This window comes from Abramis brama (genome assembly GCF_963993115.1).
Source record: "Abramis brama genome assembly, chromosome: 4".
NCBI lineage: Eukaryota > Metazoa > Chordata > Actinopteri > Cypriniformes > Leuciscidae > Abramis > Abramis brama.
In genome coordinates this window covers 1897501-1915603 of record NC_139966.1, presented here as the reverse complement: position 1 = coordinate 1915603, position 18103 = coordinate 1897501, and the positions used below count along the sequence as shown (strand labels likewise).

At 37.9% G+C, this 18103-nt stretch overlaps 1 protein-coding gene across 1 annotated transcript in view; it reads left to right on the top strand.

Moving 5' to 3' along the window:
- LOC311081450 (NACHT, LRR and PYD domains-containing protein 3-like) overlaps nucleotides 1-18103 on the top strand; it is a gene marked incomplete at its 3' end in the record, with an annotated part of 83939 nt that overhangs the window by 59274 nt on the left and 6562 nt on the right. The window contains exon 8 of the mRNA XM_084111987.1: nucleotides 6066-6112. Within this exon, the coding sequence (XP_083968113.1) occupies nucleotides 6066-6112 (47 nt within the window). The remainder of the gene's footprint in view (nucleotides 1-6065; nucleotides 6113-18103) is intronic.

Sequence of the window (18103 nt, the reverse complement as noted above, 5' to 3'; positions counted from 1 at the left end):
TGACCACATTACAGTTCCATATGACTTTGTCAAATGATTTCAGTAATGTCAGCCTTCACCTTACAGCTTACACAAAAAAAAAGACACTGACCAAACAAATAAATATAAAAAACAATGAAATAAAAATTGCAAACTATTTCCATGATTTTCCCACAAAATTATATTTTATTATCTATGGAAAGTACACTCTTTTCTCACAGGATCTGCTCAGCTTCACACAAAGGCGGCTTAATTTTTTCTTAACACAATGGTAACTTTCATCTAGGTTATACACAACACAGCTTGTACATGGACTTTACAGGGTTAATCTATTCACCATAGGAGCATGTATCCAGGTGTGTGTGGGTGTGGCACTACAATAGAAAGAGAATAAAGATATAAATTAACTCACATGTATCAAGTAGTATCCAAAGACATTATTTACATTATAAACTACTCAGGTTAAATGCTACAAAATAATTAAAATATGAAATATTATACCACCACTTAGTGGTGAGAACTGGTACATACATTCAAAACCAGAACTGCTCATGAGGTAATTTACATAAACTGCACATAAGCATAAACATATTGTATATAAAATTTAAATAAAAATATATTCAGTTACTATTATGTGTAACAGACACATGCAAAAATACAGTATTGGATTACAGAATATATATATTTTTTTTTATGGAAATACAAGTAATGCATATCTGTAACGTTGCATGTAGGATAAACTCACGAAGAAAGATCAAACATCAACTTTAAAGGGCACCTATTATGCTACTTTTTAGATGTAAAATAAGTCTCTGGTGTCCCCAGAGTGTGTATGTGAGGTTTTAGCTCAAAATACAATGATGCACAATGATTGGACAATGATGCCTACAGAAACAGATAATATATGCTGCATGGAGATAGAAAAGGTATGGTATAGTTCAGTTTAATTACAGTTGTAACTTATTGTAACGAGGAATCCACTGGAGGCAAGTTTGTAGAACCCAAGTGCAGTTTATTCAAAGATCCAAAACAAAATACAAAACAAAGACTTGGCATGGCAAAACATGAAACATAGGACTCACCAACAGCAGTTACACAAACAAAATACAAGACAAAGACACATGACAAACATGACAAACATGAGGGCTTAAATACACACAAGACTAATGACAAGACAAGGGACACCTTTGAACAATGACAGACAATTAACCAATGACAACATGACGCATCAGACAAGGGAACACATGGCAGGATCACATGACTAACAAGGAATCACATGACAAGGACATAAAACATGAGATGAAACGAAACCAAAACAAGACGTGACAGATTTGTAACAAGAAATCTGTCACCTTGCTTGTATCCACTACAAGCCTGTTGTAGTAGAGTAGACCCTGTCCATATGATAGCCAAAACTTTACTTTTAAGTTCATTGTACATCACAGAAAAAGATGAAGCATCCGTTTTCACTCCAGAAAATCACTTTAAGAGCTGAATAAATCACAGTGCAAGAAGAGAGCATTAAAGTGTTATCCATAAACTCTCTCTCTCCCTTTCATTATCATCAACATCTAGAGCCATTTACCCTGCCTTTTTCACTAGAAATTTCAAACAACATGATTAAATTAATAAATAAAATAACTTTCAATTTCATTTGAAAGGGTAAATGCCATTATATCTGGAAAAATGACATGATTAAGAGTATTGAAGAGGGTGGCATGAATGTCATCGATTTTCTTTTTGATGAATGGTGTACTAAAACTAAAATGGTTGAATTCCTTTGTGTGTCATAATGACTCTTTTTGGTTTAGCATCCCGAATGCAATTTTCCAAAAAAATGGGGGGAATTGATTTTATATTGCGGTCTGACTACGATTTAAACAGACTACCTGTAAAATTATTTCCATCAGCAGGCTCTTTTGTACTGGAACCTAATGTTTAAACACAACTTTACACCACATAATACACCTCTGTGGAACAACAGGAAGGCTATATTCTGAGTAATATAGAATCTTTGTTTTTAGGAACTTGGATGGAAAAAGGAATATGGGCGTTAACACATTTGATGGATAATTTTGGTAATTTGTTGAATTACAGAGATTTTTGTGTTAAATTCTATTTCCAGTGCCCAATTAGAGAGTATAATAAAGTGTTAACCCTCTGGGGTCTAAGGTGTTTTTGTGGTCCTTGAGATGTTTTGACATGCCCTGACATTTGTGCTTTTTTTCAGTTGCTTATAAACATATTAATGGCAAAGGTGTCATTACACTCTATTTAGCACAAATAGGGCTACCCTAATATGTGAGCAACATGTATGTACATGTTTGCATTTTTGAGAGAACAATGTTTATGCATGGTTATTGAAAAAAAAAAAAAAAGTTTGTAAAATAAGGCCACAAAACATACTAAATATGTGTCCACAAGACTTTTGACTAATGGATGTTGTTGCCTAGAGTTTTTGCTTCAAAATGATCTGAAAATCTAGCCTGGCAAGCCAGACCTACATCAAGATGTTAGGTCTGGTAACTCACCATTGGCACTGCTCAATCCGAGGTTGTCTTTCAAATTCCCTCTGTACGCAATAGGATAGCGCTACAACCAACCAGAGCGTTTGCCCACCAGCGGAGCTAGTTGATAGATTAAACTTTTGCCGTATCTGGTCGGCAAAACTACAAACACATCTTCCTTTTTTAAGAATGACTTAAGTGCCGTTCTTTGTTCTTTTTCCAAAGAAAAGCTTAACTTCAAGTCCTCCAGAGTCGCAGCCAATGCCGATTGGAAAGACCGCTGTTCGCCAGCAGCAGCCGCCATTCTTTGTTTTCAAGTAGCAGGGAATTCACGCAGAACCGTCACAACTCTGCCGTCATTATGTTAAGCCCACCCAACGACTCTATACACGATTTGATTGGCCTGACTAGAGTTTGGTTTTTCCAGCTCGAAAGTCAACGGAGAGTTGCTAGACTACACTGGCTGCAAAATAAATTTTGCTTCCGCTAGGGTGCTTCTAGATTTCTAGGCTACTGAAAATCATCCTGCCTAATCATTCACATAAAACAATACATTGATTTAAACTTTGTAAGACACTTTTTGTTTGGAAAGGCAATATGTGAGTGGGCGTGAATGATCATGAATAATGATGTGATTCACACCTGAGAAGACAATGACCTGCATAATGAGTAAGGTGGTAAGTTGAATGGGTGTGACAGAATTTGTAACGGTGTCATTAAGCTGTTTCAGACTCTCCTTTACTCTCTCTCGAAGCTCTGTCTCTAGAAGCTTCAGATGTTTGTGTCTTGGATCCAATGTTGCTGCAATCAGAGGTAGAGCCACTTTCTCAGCATCCTCAGCAACAGTGACTATGGGCTGTTTCAGAGATTCTGCCACTGCTGCCTTGAATTCGAAAACTCTTGGAGACTCACTGGTCTGTGTGTTTAGGTGTTTAGTGATGAGGCTATGTGTGATCGGATAGACATATCGAAATGCAAACATGCGTCTCACTACACATGGCAGTTGTGGCGCACTTCAGAGACTGGAGAACAGGTCTCAGTTATTTTATAATCTGCCAGTGCTCATCTTTCAAACCTTTGCATCTGCAAGTTTTGTAGTATTGCGATCTGACAGAACAGCGCACACAGTCCATCTCTGTTCCGAAAGCTGTTCGAACATATCGCACACAGAATCCCACCGCGTACGATAGTACTGGATAAGTTTGTGTTCGGGTACGTTCTGCTGTTGTTGTTTCTGGCGAAGTGCCGCTGTAGCCACGGTGCTGTGGTGAAAATGTGCCACCAATCGGCTACTGGCAGCGATCACGCTTTTAACAGAAGCAACACTGAAGCCTTCGTTGATGGCTAGCTGCAGGGTGTGTGTGAAGCTGAGCACTGGTTCCCAAAGTCCTCGATTCGCCAGAACCATGTTACTAGTGTTATCATGAACACATGCAATTACTTTCTCCGAGCTTGACAGCCACTGTTCTGTAGCATATTTTAGGTAGTTGGCTATGTTCACAGCGAAACTGCGCGTCTCTAACACTGCACAATGTATTTCCCAATAAGCAATGTAATGACGAGTTAGTGTTATATAGGATTCAGTGGTCAGCAAGGTCCATGTGTCCGTTGTGATAGCCATCCATTGACAGTCTGTCTCTCAGTGAAGAAGCAGTCTTTTCATGTAGAGCTTCTATTCTTCTCGTGACTGTCTTGCGCGATGGGACGTTATACTGGGGCTCAACGTAATTCATCAAATCTTTAAACCCTTCTTCTTCGACAGAATGAAAGGGCAGCAAATCTTTCGCTATCATTTAAGTGATTAGTTGTCATCTTTTCACCTCTGGCTGCGTTGTATTTCTGTCTGACGGTAAAAGATGCGATGCTCGTCTTGTTGCGTCTTTGGTGGTATTGGAAGACATTTTATGTACAAATACTAGATGATAACGCATTGTACTTGTGGTAGATTTGTGTGACAGCTTGAAGCCAGACATCACTACGTGACTTTGAAGCCATTTTCTCTGTTTTTTCGGTTTGGACTTGGGACCGCGCTCTGGCAACGCTAATCAATCAGAGCTCAAGGTGCCGCCCAAAATGCTGCTATAACCAATCAGAAAAAAAAAAAAAAAACGAAAAAAATTTCTTTTTTTAAACTCAGATCATCATTTTTATGATCAATCGTCTCTGTCACATTCAAGAACTCGAGTGATCGAGTACTGTGCCCATCCCTAGGATAGATGTACTTTTATGATGTACAGATGCACTTTTATGATGGATAGATGCACTTTTATGATGGATAGATGCACTTTTATGATGGACAGATGCACTTTTATGATGGAAAGATGCACTTTTAGATGCAGCTGGTTGTCCTGCATCCTCAATAAACAAGCTACAGTTAGTCCAAAATGCAGCCGCTAGAGTTCTTACTAGATCAAGAAAATATGATCATATAACACCGATTTTATCATCACTGCATTGGTTACCTATAAAGTTCCGTATCAATTACAAGGTATTGCTACTGACTTGTAAAGCCCTAAACGGCTTAGCTCCAGTCTATTTAACGGATCTTCTATCGCCCTATAATCCATGGCGCTCTTTAAGATCACTAAATTCGAGGCTTTTGGTCATACCTAGGATATCCAGATCCACCAAAGGAGGGAGAGCATTTTCACATTTAGCTCCGAAACTCTGGAATAGCCTTCCTGATACTGTTCGTTGCTCAGACTCGCTCTCCCAGTTTAAAACTAGATTAAAGACGCATCTCTTCAGCCAGGCATTCATATAACATTTTAAATCTTACTGTTCAAACTACAATCTGGCCTCTAGTTCATAAATGCCAGAGGAGAACTGGCCCCCGACTGAGCCTGGGTTCTCCCAAGGTTTTTTTTCTCCATTGGGTCACCTGATGGAGTTTTAGGACACCATTAGGTCACTTGATGGAGTTTTCGGTTCCTTGCCACTGTTGCCTTTGGCTTGCTCAGTTGGGGATATTTTGGGGATATTAATTTAATTTTATCAATCAATAAATTTACACTAGAAACAACTTTGTTGTGTTATTTTGGTTTAATGCTGTGAAGCTGCTTTGATGCAATCTGTATTGTGAAAAGCGCTATATAAATACACTTGACTTGACTTGACTTGACTTTTATGATGGACAGATGCACTTTTATGATGGACAGATGCACTTTTATGATGGACAGATGCACTTTTATGATGGATAGATGTACTTTTATCATGGAGAGATGCACTTTTATCATGGAGAGATGCACTTTTATGATGGATAGATGCACTTTTATGATGGATAGATGCACTTTTATCATGGAGAGATGCACTTTTATGGACTTCAAAACAGAAACAGCTATTCACTGCCATTATAAAGCTTGGAAGAGCCAGGACATTTTTTAATATAACTATGATTGTGTTCGTCTGAAAGAAGAATGTCATATACACCTAGGATGACTTGAGGGAGAGTAAATCATGGGCTAATTTTAATTTTAAAGTGAATTATCCCTTTAATCTTTCACGAAGAGAATATACAGTTTGTACAGTATTAAAACCATTACGTCTATGATTGATTGTGTCACTGTGTGTGTTTTCTAGTGTGGATCATGGAGGAGAGATCAGGATAACAACAGGACCACGAAAATGTATGTCTACACATCACACACACACAAACACACACACACATTCACACGCACACACAAACTCACGCACACACACACACATAAACACTCTCACACACTCACATACACACACACACACACACACACACACACACACACACACTCTCACAAACACACAATATCTCCCTCTCTCACACACACACTCAAACACACACCCGCACACACACTTATGCACACTCACACACTCTTACACACACGCACACTCACTCATATACACACACTCGCACATGCTCATGCTCGCACACACACACACACACACGCTCACACTCACACACACACACACACACACACACACACACAGACTGACACTCAAACGGACACTTTCTCATCAAAAGATCTTTTCCATTCACTGACACACACAGATACAATTTTGAATGTTGAAATTACTGTACCAGATTTGAAGTTCTGACATACAAATGCTAAAAGCTAATTTTCATTTTCGGGTGAACTATCCCTTTAAGCACACTTAGTCATATCCACTTCAGTATCACTAAATGTATTTAACCCACACAGACAAACTGGCTTTCTCAACAAGTCTTTGGGAATTATAGATTTGCTCATTGCGCCAACACTATAGACACTAAAACATTCAGTCACCCACATTCTGGACGAAAATATAACTTTATAAGAATTTATTTAAGAATTTATAATTTATAGGGTAACACTTTAGAATACTGTATCTTACTTACTGCATAACTAATAAGGAATTATTGAAGAACTAGTAGGTAATTCTTCATTAACTACTTCTTCACTACTGTTAACTACTAAGGAAGATGTGTTAACTAATCAGTATGTAATATAATTTTATGATTGTGTTAAAGGTATAGTGGAGGATCTTTCCGAATTTTAGATAAGACCCGCCCTCTCCACTTTTTGAATAAGTTTGATTGATTCACCAGAATGATTGACAATTAGGAGGACCAATAGTATAGGTGATCCACCCGGAAGTAAAAAATCCTCCGCTATACCTTTAAGTAACAGTTAGTTAATCAATAACTAATGAATTCTGTCATACCTCCTGAATAACTACCACTAATTATCTACTAATTAAGGTTAACTTCTAAAAATAAGAAGTAACTAATGAACAGTCATACAAAACTAACCTCAGATTAGTTTTTATATTTTATATACAGTACTGTGTGTGTGTGTATTCCTCAGCATAGAATGCCATTGAGTAAATTAATGTATTTGAGGCAACGACTGAGGGGAACTGAAAATATAGGGAACTTATTAGTAATTAATAAAGAATTATTAGATAATTCTTCAGGAATTACTTAGAACCTGAAAGTAGTATTCTAAAGTGAAAATACAGGGAACCCATTAGTAATTAATAAAGAATTATCAAATAATTATCCAGGAATTAGGCTACTTATAACCTGAAACAGTATTCTAAAGTGAAAATATAGGGAACTTATTAGTAATTAATAAATTATTTGATAATTCTTCAGGAATTACTTAGAACCTGAAACAGTATTCTAAAGTGAAAATACAGGGAACCCATTAGTAATTAATAAAGAATTACCACATACTTCTGACTCAAATAAAATTTACTGTAAAAAAAAAACACTATTAACGTAATCATCTAATGTTAAACCTTTGTAAAATACACGACAATGACTCGTTTAGGCTACATGATATCTTCCTTTATTTCAGATGATATTTCGTTTTAACATGTATAATACTGCCTACATTTAAACTCGTTTTACATTTTAAAATCAAAAGTTAAACCTTTAAAAGCAATTCAAGTAATCAACTGGTCTCGTTTCTAGAGTAGTGGTGCTGGATCTCTTGCTGGAGCTGGGCTCGTGTTCTGCGGGGAAACTGCTTTAACTTCAGACCACCGCCCTGCGACTCATAGCCGAAATATGCTGTGACTGACTCCATAACCTGCCCATAAACAAACAGTGCACAGCTCTAAGAACATATTTTAACTTCTGATGTAAATAGATTTAGTATCTTTATGAATAAAATAATTTGTTTTATGCACAGGCGTTTCCATCATGCAAAAAATACAGACTCATTAGCTATGTATGTTAATAAAATGATTTATAGCACAGTAATGATTTTATAGATTAAATAAAACGTACACAAACCTGTATTTCGCCGAAGAAATGCACCAAATCGGCGCAACGCTGAGAACCCTCCAGAAGAGTATGCAAATGCCCACGCTCTTGCATCACCAAAATGTAGGCTACCGTGATATTTCCGGAACTTGAATGGTGCAAAAGAAGTTTCAAATGTATAAGAACTAAGTATAAATCATATGCTTTTTACTTTTTAAGTACTTTAAAAAAATAATTACCTTTTAAAGTACTTTCAAGTACTTTTACTAAGTTGATTTTGAAAATGGCCTAATTATAATTTTACTGGAGTAATATTTTATTCGGGTATCTGTACTTTTACTCAAGCACTTGATTTGTGTACTTCATCCACCACTCCACTGCTAAAAAAAAAACGGATTGTAGTGACTACTGTGTATGACTGTTCATTAGTAGTTACTTCATAGTTATTTTTCTTGAACCTTAATTAATAGATAATTAGTAGTAGTTATTCAGGAGGTATGACATAATTCATTAGTTATTGATTAACTAACTGTTACTTAACACAATCAAAAAATGATATTACATACTGATTAGTTAACACATCTTCCTTAGTAGTTAACAGTAGTGAAGAAGTAGTTAATGAAGAATTACCTACTAGTTCTTCAATAATTCCTTATTAGTTATGCAGTAAGTAAGAAACAGTATTCTAAAGTGTTACCATTTATAGAATTTATAAATTGTCTATGGACCCATGTCATTTATGTGCTGATATGCCCTTGTGGCCTTATGTATGTTGGCCAAACAAAACGTAACCTCAAGCTGAGAATCGCAGAACATAAGGCTGCGATCAGAAACAATAACCTTGACTATGCCATTGCTAAACATTATATAGAGAAGAATCATGGTTCTGCTGCCTCCCTCAGGTTTATTGGTATTGAGAGAGTATTGCCAAACCCTAGGGGTGGTAACATAATTAAACAGCTCTTGAGAAGAGAAGCTTTTTGGATAAATGAACTGTCTACGGTGGAACCCTATGGTATGAACGAATCACAGAACTTTAGATGTTTTCTATAAGTATGGGTTATAGTTAGTGTTGCTTTCGTCAACAAAAATTATGGCTAAATATCGTCGTCAACGAACCTTTATCACCTGACGAAAACGAGACGGGACGCAACGTAAATGCTGGTCATGTGACGATGACTATAATTAAATGTAAAATGCAATATTGTTGACGAATAAAAACGAGACTAAATGTGTTTTACAAAATAAAAACTATGCTAAAATGTCTCTTCATTTTCGTTGACCAAAACGAGATGAGACGAAATGTTATAACGTTACGACGAATGAGAGAAAATTATTCGTTGAATTGAATCAATTTTATTATCGTAAGTGGTTGCACTCAATACATTTGTCTAAATGTAGGTAAAATCAATTAAGTTGAACTTAATCAATTTTATTTAGTTTCATTAGTATAAAACATTTTGTAATTCCACCCCTATTTAATTGTTACTTCTACTTAAATTATTGATTTCTTATTTATTTATTTTGAGTGTTCAAAATGATCCAGCTTAATCTACTAGTTAAACATATAAAGCAGTATTTATTTGACAGTATGAGAGGTTGTTTAACGTCTTTCAAATACACACAGAAATGACTTTGTTTTAATCTTATCTTCAATAGCCGCCATAAAAAAAAAAAAAAAAGTTTAATTAACAGTCAGTTTCTTTACACCCTTTCTGTAGAAATGTTAAAACTCACATTGTACAATTGGCTACATAAATATCCAGCATATCAACATGGGCCGCAGAACACAGAAGGATTTGTGAATCCTTAAAACAAGTGCTAAAACTCCATTAATGTTAAAAACAGAAGTGCTGACTTAAATAACATTGCACGTAAAAAAAAACAAAAAAAATAATTAGTAACAGGCAACAGTACATTTGTTTGTGAATCATTAAAAAATTAATGCTAAAACTGCTAAAAACAAAGTGTTTACATTTCATGCAACAAATTGCAATTTGAATGGTAGTTTCAATGGTAGTTTTTGAATGTAACTTTTGAACTATAAATATAGAGGTCTTGAAAGGAAATAAAGTGCAAGATACAGGCCGTGACATCTGAACAAATTTCAAGATAAGCCTGGACATTCATGCCTGCTGCAAAATTACAGCATTAAGGGGGTCGCACACCGGACGAGAAGTGCAGCGCCGCACCTAGGACAACTCGAGGTATCGCACACCGGACGAGAAGCGCAGTGCCGCGTCTAAGACAACTCGAGGTATCGCACACCGGACGAGAAGCGCAGCGCCGCATCTAGGACAACTCGAGGTATCGCACACTGGACAAGAAGCGCAACGCCGGGTCGTGTCTAGGATAACTCGAGGTATCGCACACCAGATGCGCACTTTCTCAGTTTATGGCCAGCAATAATTTTATGTTTAAGGACTGTTACGGCCCTTGACCCACGTTAGCTCGTTTAAAACAACCAAAAGGTAAGGACCGAACATATCAGAAATCACAGACGATTGATTGCGTTTCTGACGTCCAACCACACCATAAAGTTTTAATTCAAGAATCAAAACCACAACAAGAACAAAATAGAAATAATAAACAATATAAAAAATTAACAAAAATAACAGTCCACAGGTAGGGCAGCTAAAGAAACAGAAACCCCTGACTCCACCTAAGTAACAGGAGAGATCTTACCTAGCTCCCGAAAAGAACAAAAACAGGTGAGTCTTGCGGGCAACTGCTTACCTCGCTGATCTAACTAAATAACAAAATGTGAACTAATAAAAGTAAATCCACTACCTGTGACTAAAGAAGACAAAGACAAGAAACTTCTGAAGGAGCAATTCAGTGATGAATTCCAGATTGCAGCTGCATATATGGAAAGGGCTTTGAGTTGGCCATCATTAAGGACTGAGGATGCACAAGGTCTTCATGCATATTCATTGTTTTTGCGTGCATGTTGTAACATCATTGATAATATCTCTTATATGCAAGAACTAAACATGCCAAGTAATATGAGAACTGTGGTAATGAAGCTACCTTTCAAATTGAGAGAACGCTGGAGAGAACAAGCTTGTGAGATAATGGAGTTGAATCAAGGTAGAGCAAAATTCTCACACATTGTGGACTTCATCGAACGACAAGCAAAGATGGCATCAGATCCTGTGTTTGGATGCATTCAGGATAAGCAACCAAGTGCGGTTAGCAGGACATTCAAGGGAAACAGTTTTGCTACAAATGTTACAAATGTTAATTCAGCTCCAAGGAGATATGTAACATCACAATTGAGAAACCATTCCGTATACAAGACCAATGATAACACAACTTGCTTGTTCTGTCAAGAAAATCATGTTTTAAAAGGGTGTGACATTTTTAAAAATAAGTCACAACAAGAAAAGCTTGACTTTTTAAAAGAAACAGGAGTTTGTTTCAGCTGTTTGAAGTCTGGACATATAAGTAGGGAATGTGACGACCGTCTTGTGTGTGAAGTTTGTAATCAGACACATCCGACAGTGTTGCACATACATCGCAAGCCAGTTGTGGAGGACAAGGGGCAAAAGAGTAGCCTAGTGTCTGTGCAAACTTGTGGACATACAGGGGCCGGTAACGAAAAATGCCTTCTGTCAATCATTCCAGTGCAAGTAAAATCATCCAAAGGAGACAAAATAATTAAAACGTATGCTTTTCTGGATCCTGGGAGTTCAGCTACATTTTGCTTCAAGCAGTTGATGGATGAACTGAACATCAGAGGTAAAAGGGTTAACATTTTTCTGCGCACTATGGGACAAGAGCAGTCTGTATCTTGTAATGTGGTAACTGGTTTGGAGATAAGTGGAATCAACAACAATAATTTCTTTTCCCTTCCGGAAGTGTATACTCAGAAGAAGATGCCTGTCAACTCAGATAACATTGTAACACAGGAGGAAATTTCCAAATGGCCATATCTGGACAGAGTGAAACTTACACACATTGAGGCTAATGTTGATTTACTCATTGGAGCCAATGCGTCCCAAGTGATGGAGCCATGGGAAGTAATAAATGGTTATGGTAATGGACCCTATGCCATTATAACCCTACTGGGGTGGGTTGTTAATGGACTTTCAGAGAGGAGCAGTGACTGCAGGAATGATACTGGCACACCTTTTGTTACTGTCAACAGGATTTCTATTGGAAGGCTTGAGAAATTGCTTCAACATCAGTATAATTGCGACTTCAATGAAAACATGGTGGATAAGAAAGAGATGTCCAGAGAGGATCTGAAGTTTATAGACATAATGGACAAGTCAGTTAAGGTAAAGGATGGACATTACAATCTTAAGTTACCATTTCGAACTAATGATGTGATATTGCCTAACAACTTGTGTGTCGCCAAGCAAAGGTGCAATGGTTTGAAAAGGAAATTTGAAAAGAACAAACAGTTTCATGAGGAATATACACGTTTCCTTTCTGATGTTCTAGAGAAAGGTTATGCTGAGAAGGTGCCAGAAGATCAGTTAGATCGTGATGATGGTAAGGTTTGGTATGTTCCTCATCATGGAGTGTTCCATCCAAAAAAGGGAACATTGAGAGTTGTATTTGATTGTGGAGCAACATTTAAGGATGCATCACTTAACAACCAACTGTTGCAAGGTCCCAACCTTACAAATTCACTTCTGGGAGTTTTGATACGATTCAGGCAGGAGCCCATAGCATTGATGGCTGACATTCAAGCTATGTTTCATCAGGTAAAGAGGATGTTGACTTTCTTCGGTTTCTATGGTGGTCTGATGGAGACTTAAAACAGGAAGTTTCTACTTACCGAATGACAGTTCATCTGTTCGGAGCTGTGTCCTCTCCAAGTTGTGCCTGTTATGCATTAAAACAAACTGCAACGGACAATCAATCACTCTTTTCAACAGAAGTGATCAAAACAGTCTTTGAAAGTTTCTATGTGGATGATTGTTTGAAGAGTGTCTCTTCGGAGGAGGCAGCTGTCAGCATGGTACAGGATCTTACTGCTCTTTGTCAAAAGGGTGGTTTTTCTTTGATCAAGTGGATCAGTAACAGTCGCAAGGTACTGCAATCAGTTCCAGAGGAATCCAGAAGCAAAGACGTCCAGTGTTTGGATTTAGCTAAGGATAAGTTACCTGTGGAAAGAACTTTGGGTCTTCAGTGGTGTACAGAGGTGGATGTGTTTCAATTTAGAATGCAGTTGAAAGCCCAACAATGTACAAGAAGAGGAATCTTGTCTACTGTCTGTTCTGTGTATGATCCTATGGGATTTCTCGCTCCTATTATGCTACCTGCCAAGTTACTCCTACAGGAGATGTGTAGACAGAATCTGAGTTGGGATGAGAATATACCCCCAAGACTTCAAACACAGTGGAATAGTTGGATTTCTGATTTGGATAAATTGTCAGAGTTCCAAGTGGACCGATGTCTAAAACCCACAGATTTTGGACAAATCATGCATGCCTGTTTACATCATTTTTCTGATGCCTGTGAAAGAGGATATAGCATGGTTACTTATCTCAAGCTGATCAACAGTGAGGACAAAGTGCATGTGACATTTCTGCTCAGTAAGGCCAGAGTAGTGCCTCTTAAACCGATAACCATTCCTCGTCTGGAACTAACAGCAGCTGTACTCGCTGCTAAAGTGGACCAAATGCTGAGAACAGAGCTAAGACTTAAATTGGAGAGTTCAGTTTTTTGGACTGACAGCCAGACTGTGCTCAAGTACATCAAAAATGAGGACAAGCGCTTTCAGACTTTTGTTGCAAATAGGGTCTCTTACATAAGAGAAAGGACACAACCCCAGCAATGGAGATATGTTTCCACAAAGGAAAATCCTGCAGATCATGCTTCACGTGGAATGCAGATCAAAACCTTTGGGCAAAGCAAAAGATGGATTGAAGGTCCTAGTTTCCTTTGGACATCAGAAGATTATCAACCACTTCCAACAGAAGAACACAACATTCAGGAGGATGATCCTGAGATCAAAAGAGAGCATAAGGTAAATGCTTTTATTCTGCAAGGTACATCAAATTCTACCAATTACTTTATCACCTACTTCTCAGAGTGGAAAAGACTGAAAGTGGCAGTTGCTTGGATGCTCAAATTGAGAAAAGTGCTAGATAGGCTACGTCTCAAAAGGAATGAATTACTGGCATTGGATTGCAATGTTACTAAATCTACCTTGGAGGGGCAAATTAAGTTATTTAAAGCAACACAGGGTGGACAGTCTGTGTCTTTGGAGGATCTCTGTGAAGCTGAAATGGCTATTGTTCGCTTCAGTCAACAACAACAATTTCAAGATGAAATTGAACAACTGAAGAGTGGTTCTAATGGAGTCAAGATGAATAGCAGTCTATATAGACTGGATCCTGTAATGGACAATGAACTCATAAGGGTAGGAGGAAGGCTCAAGAAGGCAGCTATGCCTATTGAATCCAAACACCCCATCATATTGTCTAAGAGTCAGCACATTTCACATCTTCTACTTCGTCACATTCATGAACAATTGGGCCATTGTGGTAGGAATCATATGTTATCCAAGTTAAGACAAACATACTGGATTACCAATGCCAATGCTGCTGCAAGAAAAATCATATCCAAATGTGTTGTATGTAGGCGTTATAGAGGGAAGACAGGTGAGCAAAATATGTCAGACCTTCCCCTTGAACGAATTACCCCTGATCTTCCACCTTTTACAAACACTGGAGTGGATTACTTTGGTCCTATCGAAGTAAGAAGAGGACGTAGTAATGTGAAGCGATACGGAGTAATTTTCACTTGTATGGCAACTAGAGCAGTGCATTTAGAAGTAGCTTACTCCTTGGACACTGATGGATGTATAAATGCTTTAAGGAGATTTGTTGCTCGAAGAGGTCAAGTAGCTCACATTAGGTCTGATAATGGAACAAATTTCATTGGTGCCAACAGAGAGTTGAAGGAGGCTCTTTCTGTGTGGAATATCAAGCAAATTGAAAAGGAGTTACTTCAAGTAGGGGTGCAGTGGAGCTTTAATCCACCAGCAGGCTCCCATTGTGGAGGTGCGTGGGAGCGCATCATTCGCATGGTGAGAAATATTCTTTGTTCTGTACTTCGCCAACAGACGCTGGATGATGAATCATTCCATACTATTCTGTGTGAAATAGAATCCATTTTAAATGACCGTCCGATTACAAAGCTTTCCAGTGATTCCAATGATCTTGAGGCCCTCACCCCTAATCATCTTCTTCTTATGCAAGGCAAGCCTGCTTTACCACCTGGACTTTTTGAAAAGACCGATCTGTACGTGAAAAGAAGATGGAGGCAAGTTCAGTATTTAGCTGACCTTTTCTGGAAAAGATGGATACGGGAGTATCTACCTCTGTTACAAAAACGTCAAAAGTGGACAAAGGAACGACAAAGTTTTGTTCCTGGCGACATTGTTCTTTTACTGGATCCTACTGCACCTCGTGGATCATGGCCACTTGGTAGAGTACTGGAAACTTTTCCAGATGATAAAGGTTTAGTACGTACTGTAAAGATTAAAACCAAAGGTAGTGTTCTGGAACGACCTGTTAGAAAGCTTTGTCTTTTATTGGAGTCAAATGATTGAGGTGACAATGTTTCAATAATGTCCTGAATTTAAGACCAAATGTCTGTATATGTTGCTTTAATTGTTGTGGCTCCTTTATGTATGTTTTCTGTAATTGTTATGTCTTCCTGCCATGAGCAATTAAGGGGCCGGTGTGTAGGAGCCATTTTAATGCAATTATATATTTGTCCATTGGGGGTGCTCTGACATTGGCATATTAGGAGCACATGGGTAATTAGACAACAGGTGTATTGGTAGTGGGGAAGCACACAGTTTTTGACCGTGTTAAGCCATGTTCTATGTGAAATATTATGCTGACCGTGCTTCAAAGATTGCGTTGGATTGTATTTAATGGTGCTTAACCATGCTTCACTGGGAAAGAGTGATGTTCAAGGACATATGGAATATGGACAATGTTCGTGCGATGTATTATGCAAGGTATGGACTTTGATTCTTTGAACAACAAAGACTGATACACTACAAGAAGCTAACTGGAAGCAACGTTAAACAATTAGAGCACAATAAATAAAAGACATTGGTTTTTTTTTTTTTTTTTTATTTGTTTATTTGACAGGGACATTGCACAACAAATGTGTTGCACAGACCAGAAATAGCTACAAGCTAATTTTCATCTGTAGTCCCTGGACAGAGGCAAAGTGACAGCAGGTTAATACAGTGGACAATGCGCATTCCCACTAATGAGTCCATTCACAATACAAAATACAGATAAAAAACATACAAAAGGATCATCTCAACAACCATGCATTTGCAATACATGCAGTATTTACAACTATTTACAGTTCCCTTTTAAATTTACCTTCTTACATTTTTAACAATACCATAAATAACCAATTTTGTGCTAATGATCACAAATCTGACCGTCTTTCAACCACTTCTTCAGGTTAAGTTTAAACTGATGCAAGGTGCTAATCTCTCGCATAGTTAAAGGCAACGAGTTCCACATCCCTGCAGCTTTCACAGAGAAGCAATTCTGTCCAAAGGTAGAGGACCTAAAGTTGACATAACAGTCTCCTCTGGAGGAGGCTCGCGTTGTTCTAAGTCCTACCTCTTCAAACGATTTCACAAACATTCTCAGTGACTGTGGTGCCAAATCATGAAAAATTTTATACACTAAACTGACATTCGAAAACAAAATGAAGTTTTCAAAAGTTAACAATTTATATTTCTTCACAATATTACAGTAGTGGTATGAAACAGGTTTTTTATCTAAAATTTTGAGTGCCTGTTTGTACAAGCTTTGGAGCGGCTGTAACGAAGAGTTGGTTGATAGAGACCAACTTGTAATGCAATATGTAAAATGTGACAATATCATCGCATGCATGTAAAGCTTGGCTGCATCTGTGCTCATTTGCGGGCGAATATATCTAAACTGCGATAAATTAAATTTGACAGTTTTTATCAATTTTGAAACATGCTTTTTGAATGACAGTGTCCTGTCCAACACTATGCCTAAATACTTCACAGACTCTGCTTCGTGAATCCTTGTTCCTTTTACAATAATTTCCAGCGCAGAGTGAGAAGTATTCCTTTTTGAAAAAAATGTGCAGAGAGTTTTGCTATAATTTAGTGTCAAGCATGATTGCACCATCCAATCTGAAATTTTTTCCATCGCTCCCTGGAGCACAGTTGCTGCTTCGTGACTTGATTTTGCATGGACGTATATCACAGCGTCATCGGCGTACATTTGTACGTGAACTTCAGGACAAATAGCTGGAAGATCATTTATATAAACACTGAACAAGAGAGGGCCCAAAATGGAGCCTTGTGGCACCCCAACTGAGCAATCCAAATAAGAAGACATAGTACTCTTAATTCTTGTGCAGTGCTTCCTATTCTCTAAATATGATTTAAACCATTGTAATGTCTCGTCAGAAATATTGTGAGCGGACAATTTAGATAACAGGATGTTATGGTTTACCGTGTCGAATGCTCTTTTCAGATCTAAAAATATGGCACCCACCACCCCCCCTTTATCCAACATGACTTTGAGTTGTTCAACAAAATAACACAGTGCCGTTTCAGTCGAATGGTGTTTTCTGAAACCGAACTGAAGTGGATTCAGGGGGTGCTCTCCATAATTCAAATGATCCATCAGTTGCATGGCCACTGCTTTCTCGACTACCTTCGATATTACAGGTAGGATACTCACTGGTCTATAGTTGGCCAGCTCAGCTTTATCTCCTCCCTTATATAAAGGAGTAACCACTGCCTTTTTTAGACAATCGGGGAAGACCGCTTCTCTGATGGATCGATTGATTAGCTGAGTAGTAGGGCGACAGAGGGTAGCAGCATTCCTTCTAATCATACACGAATCTAAAC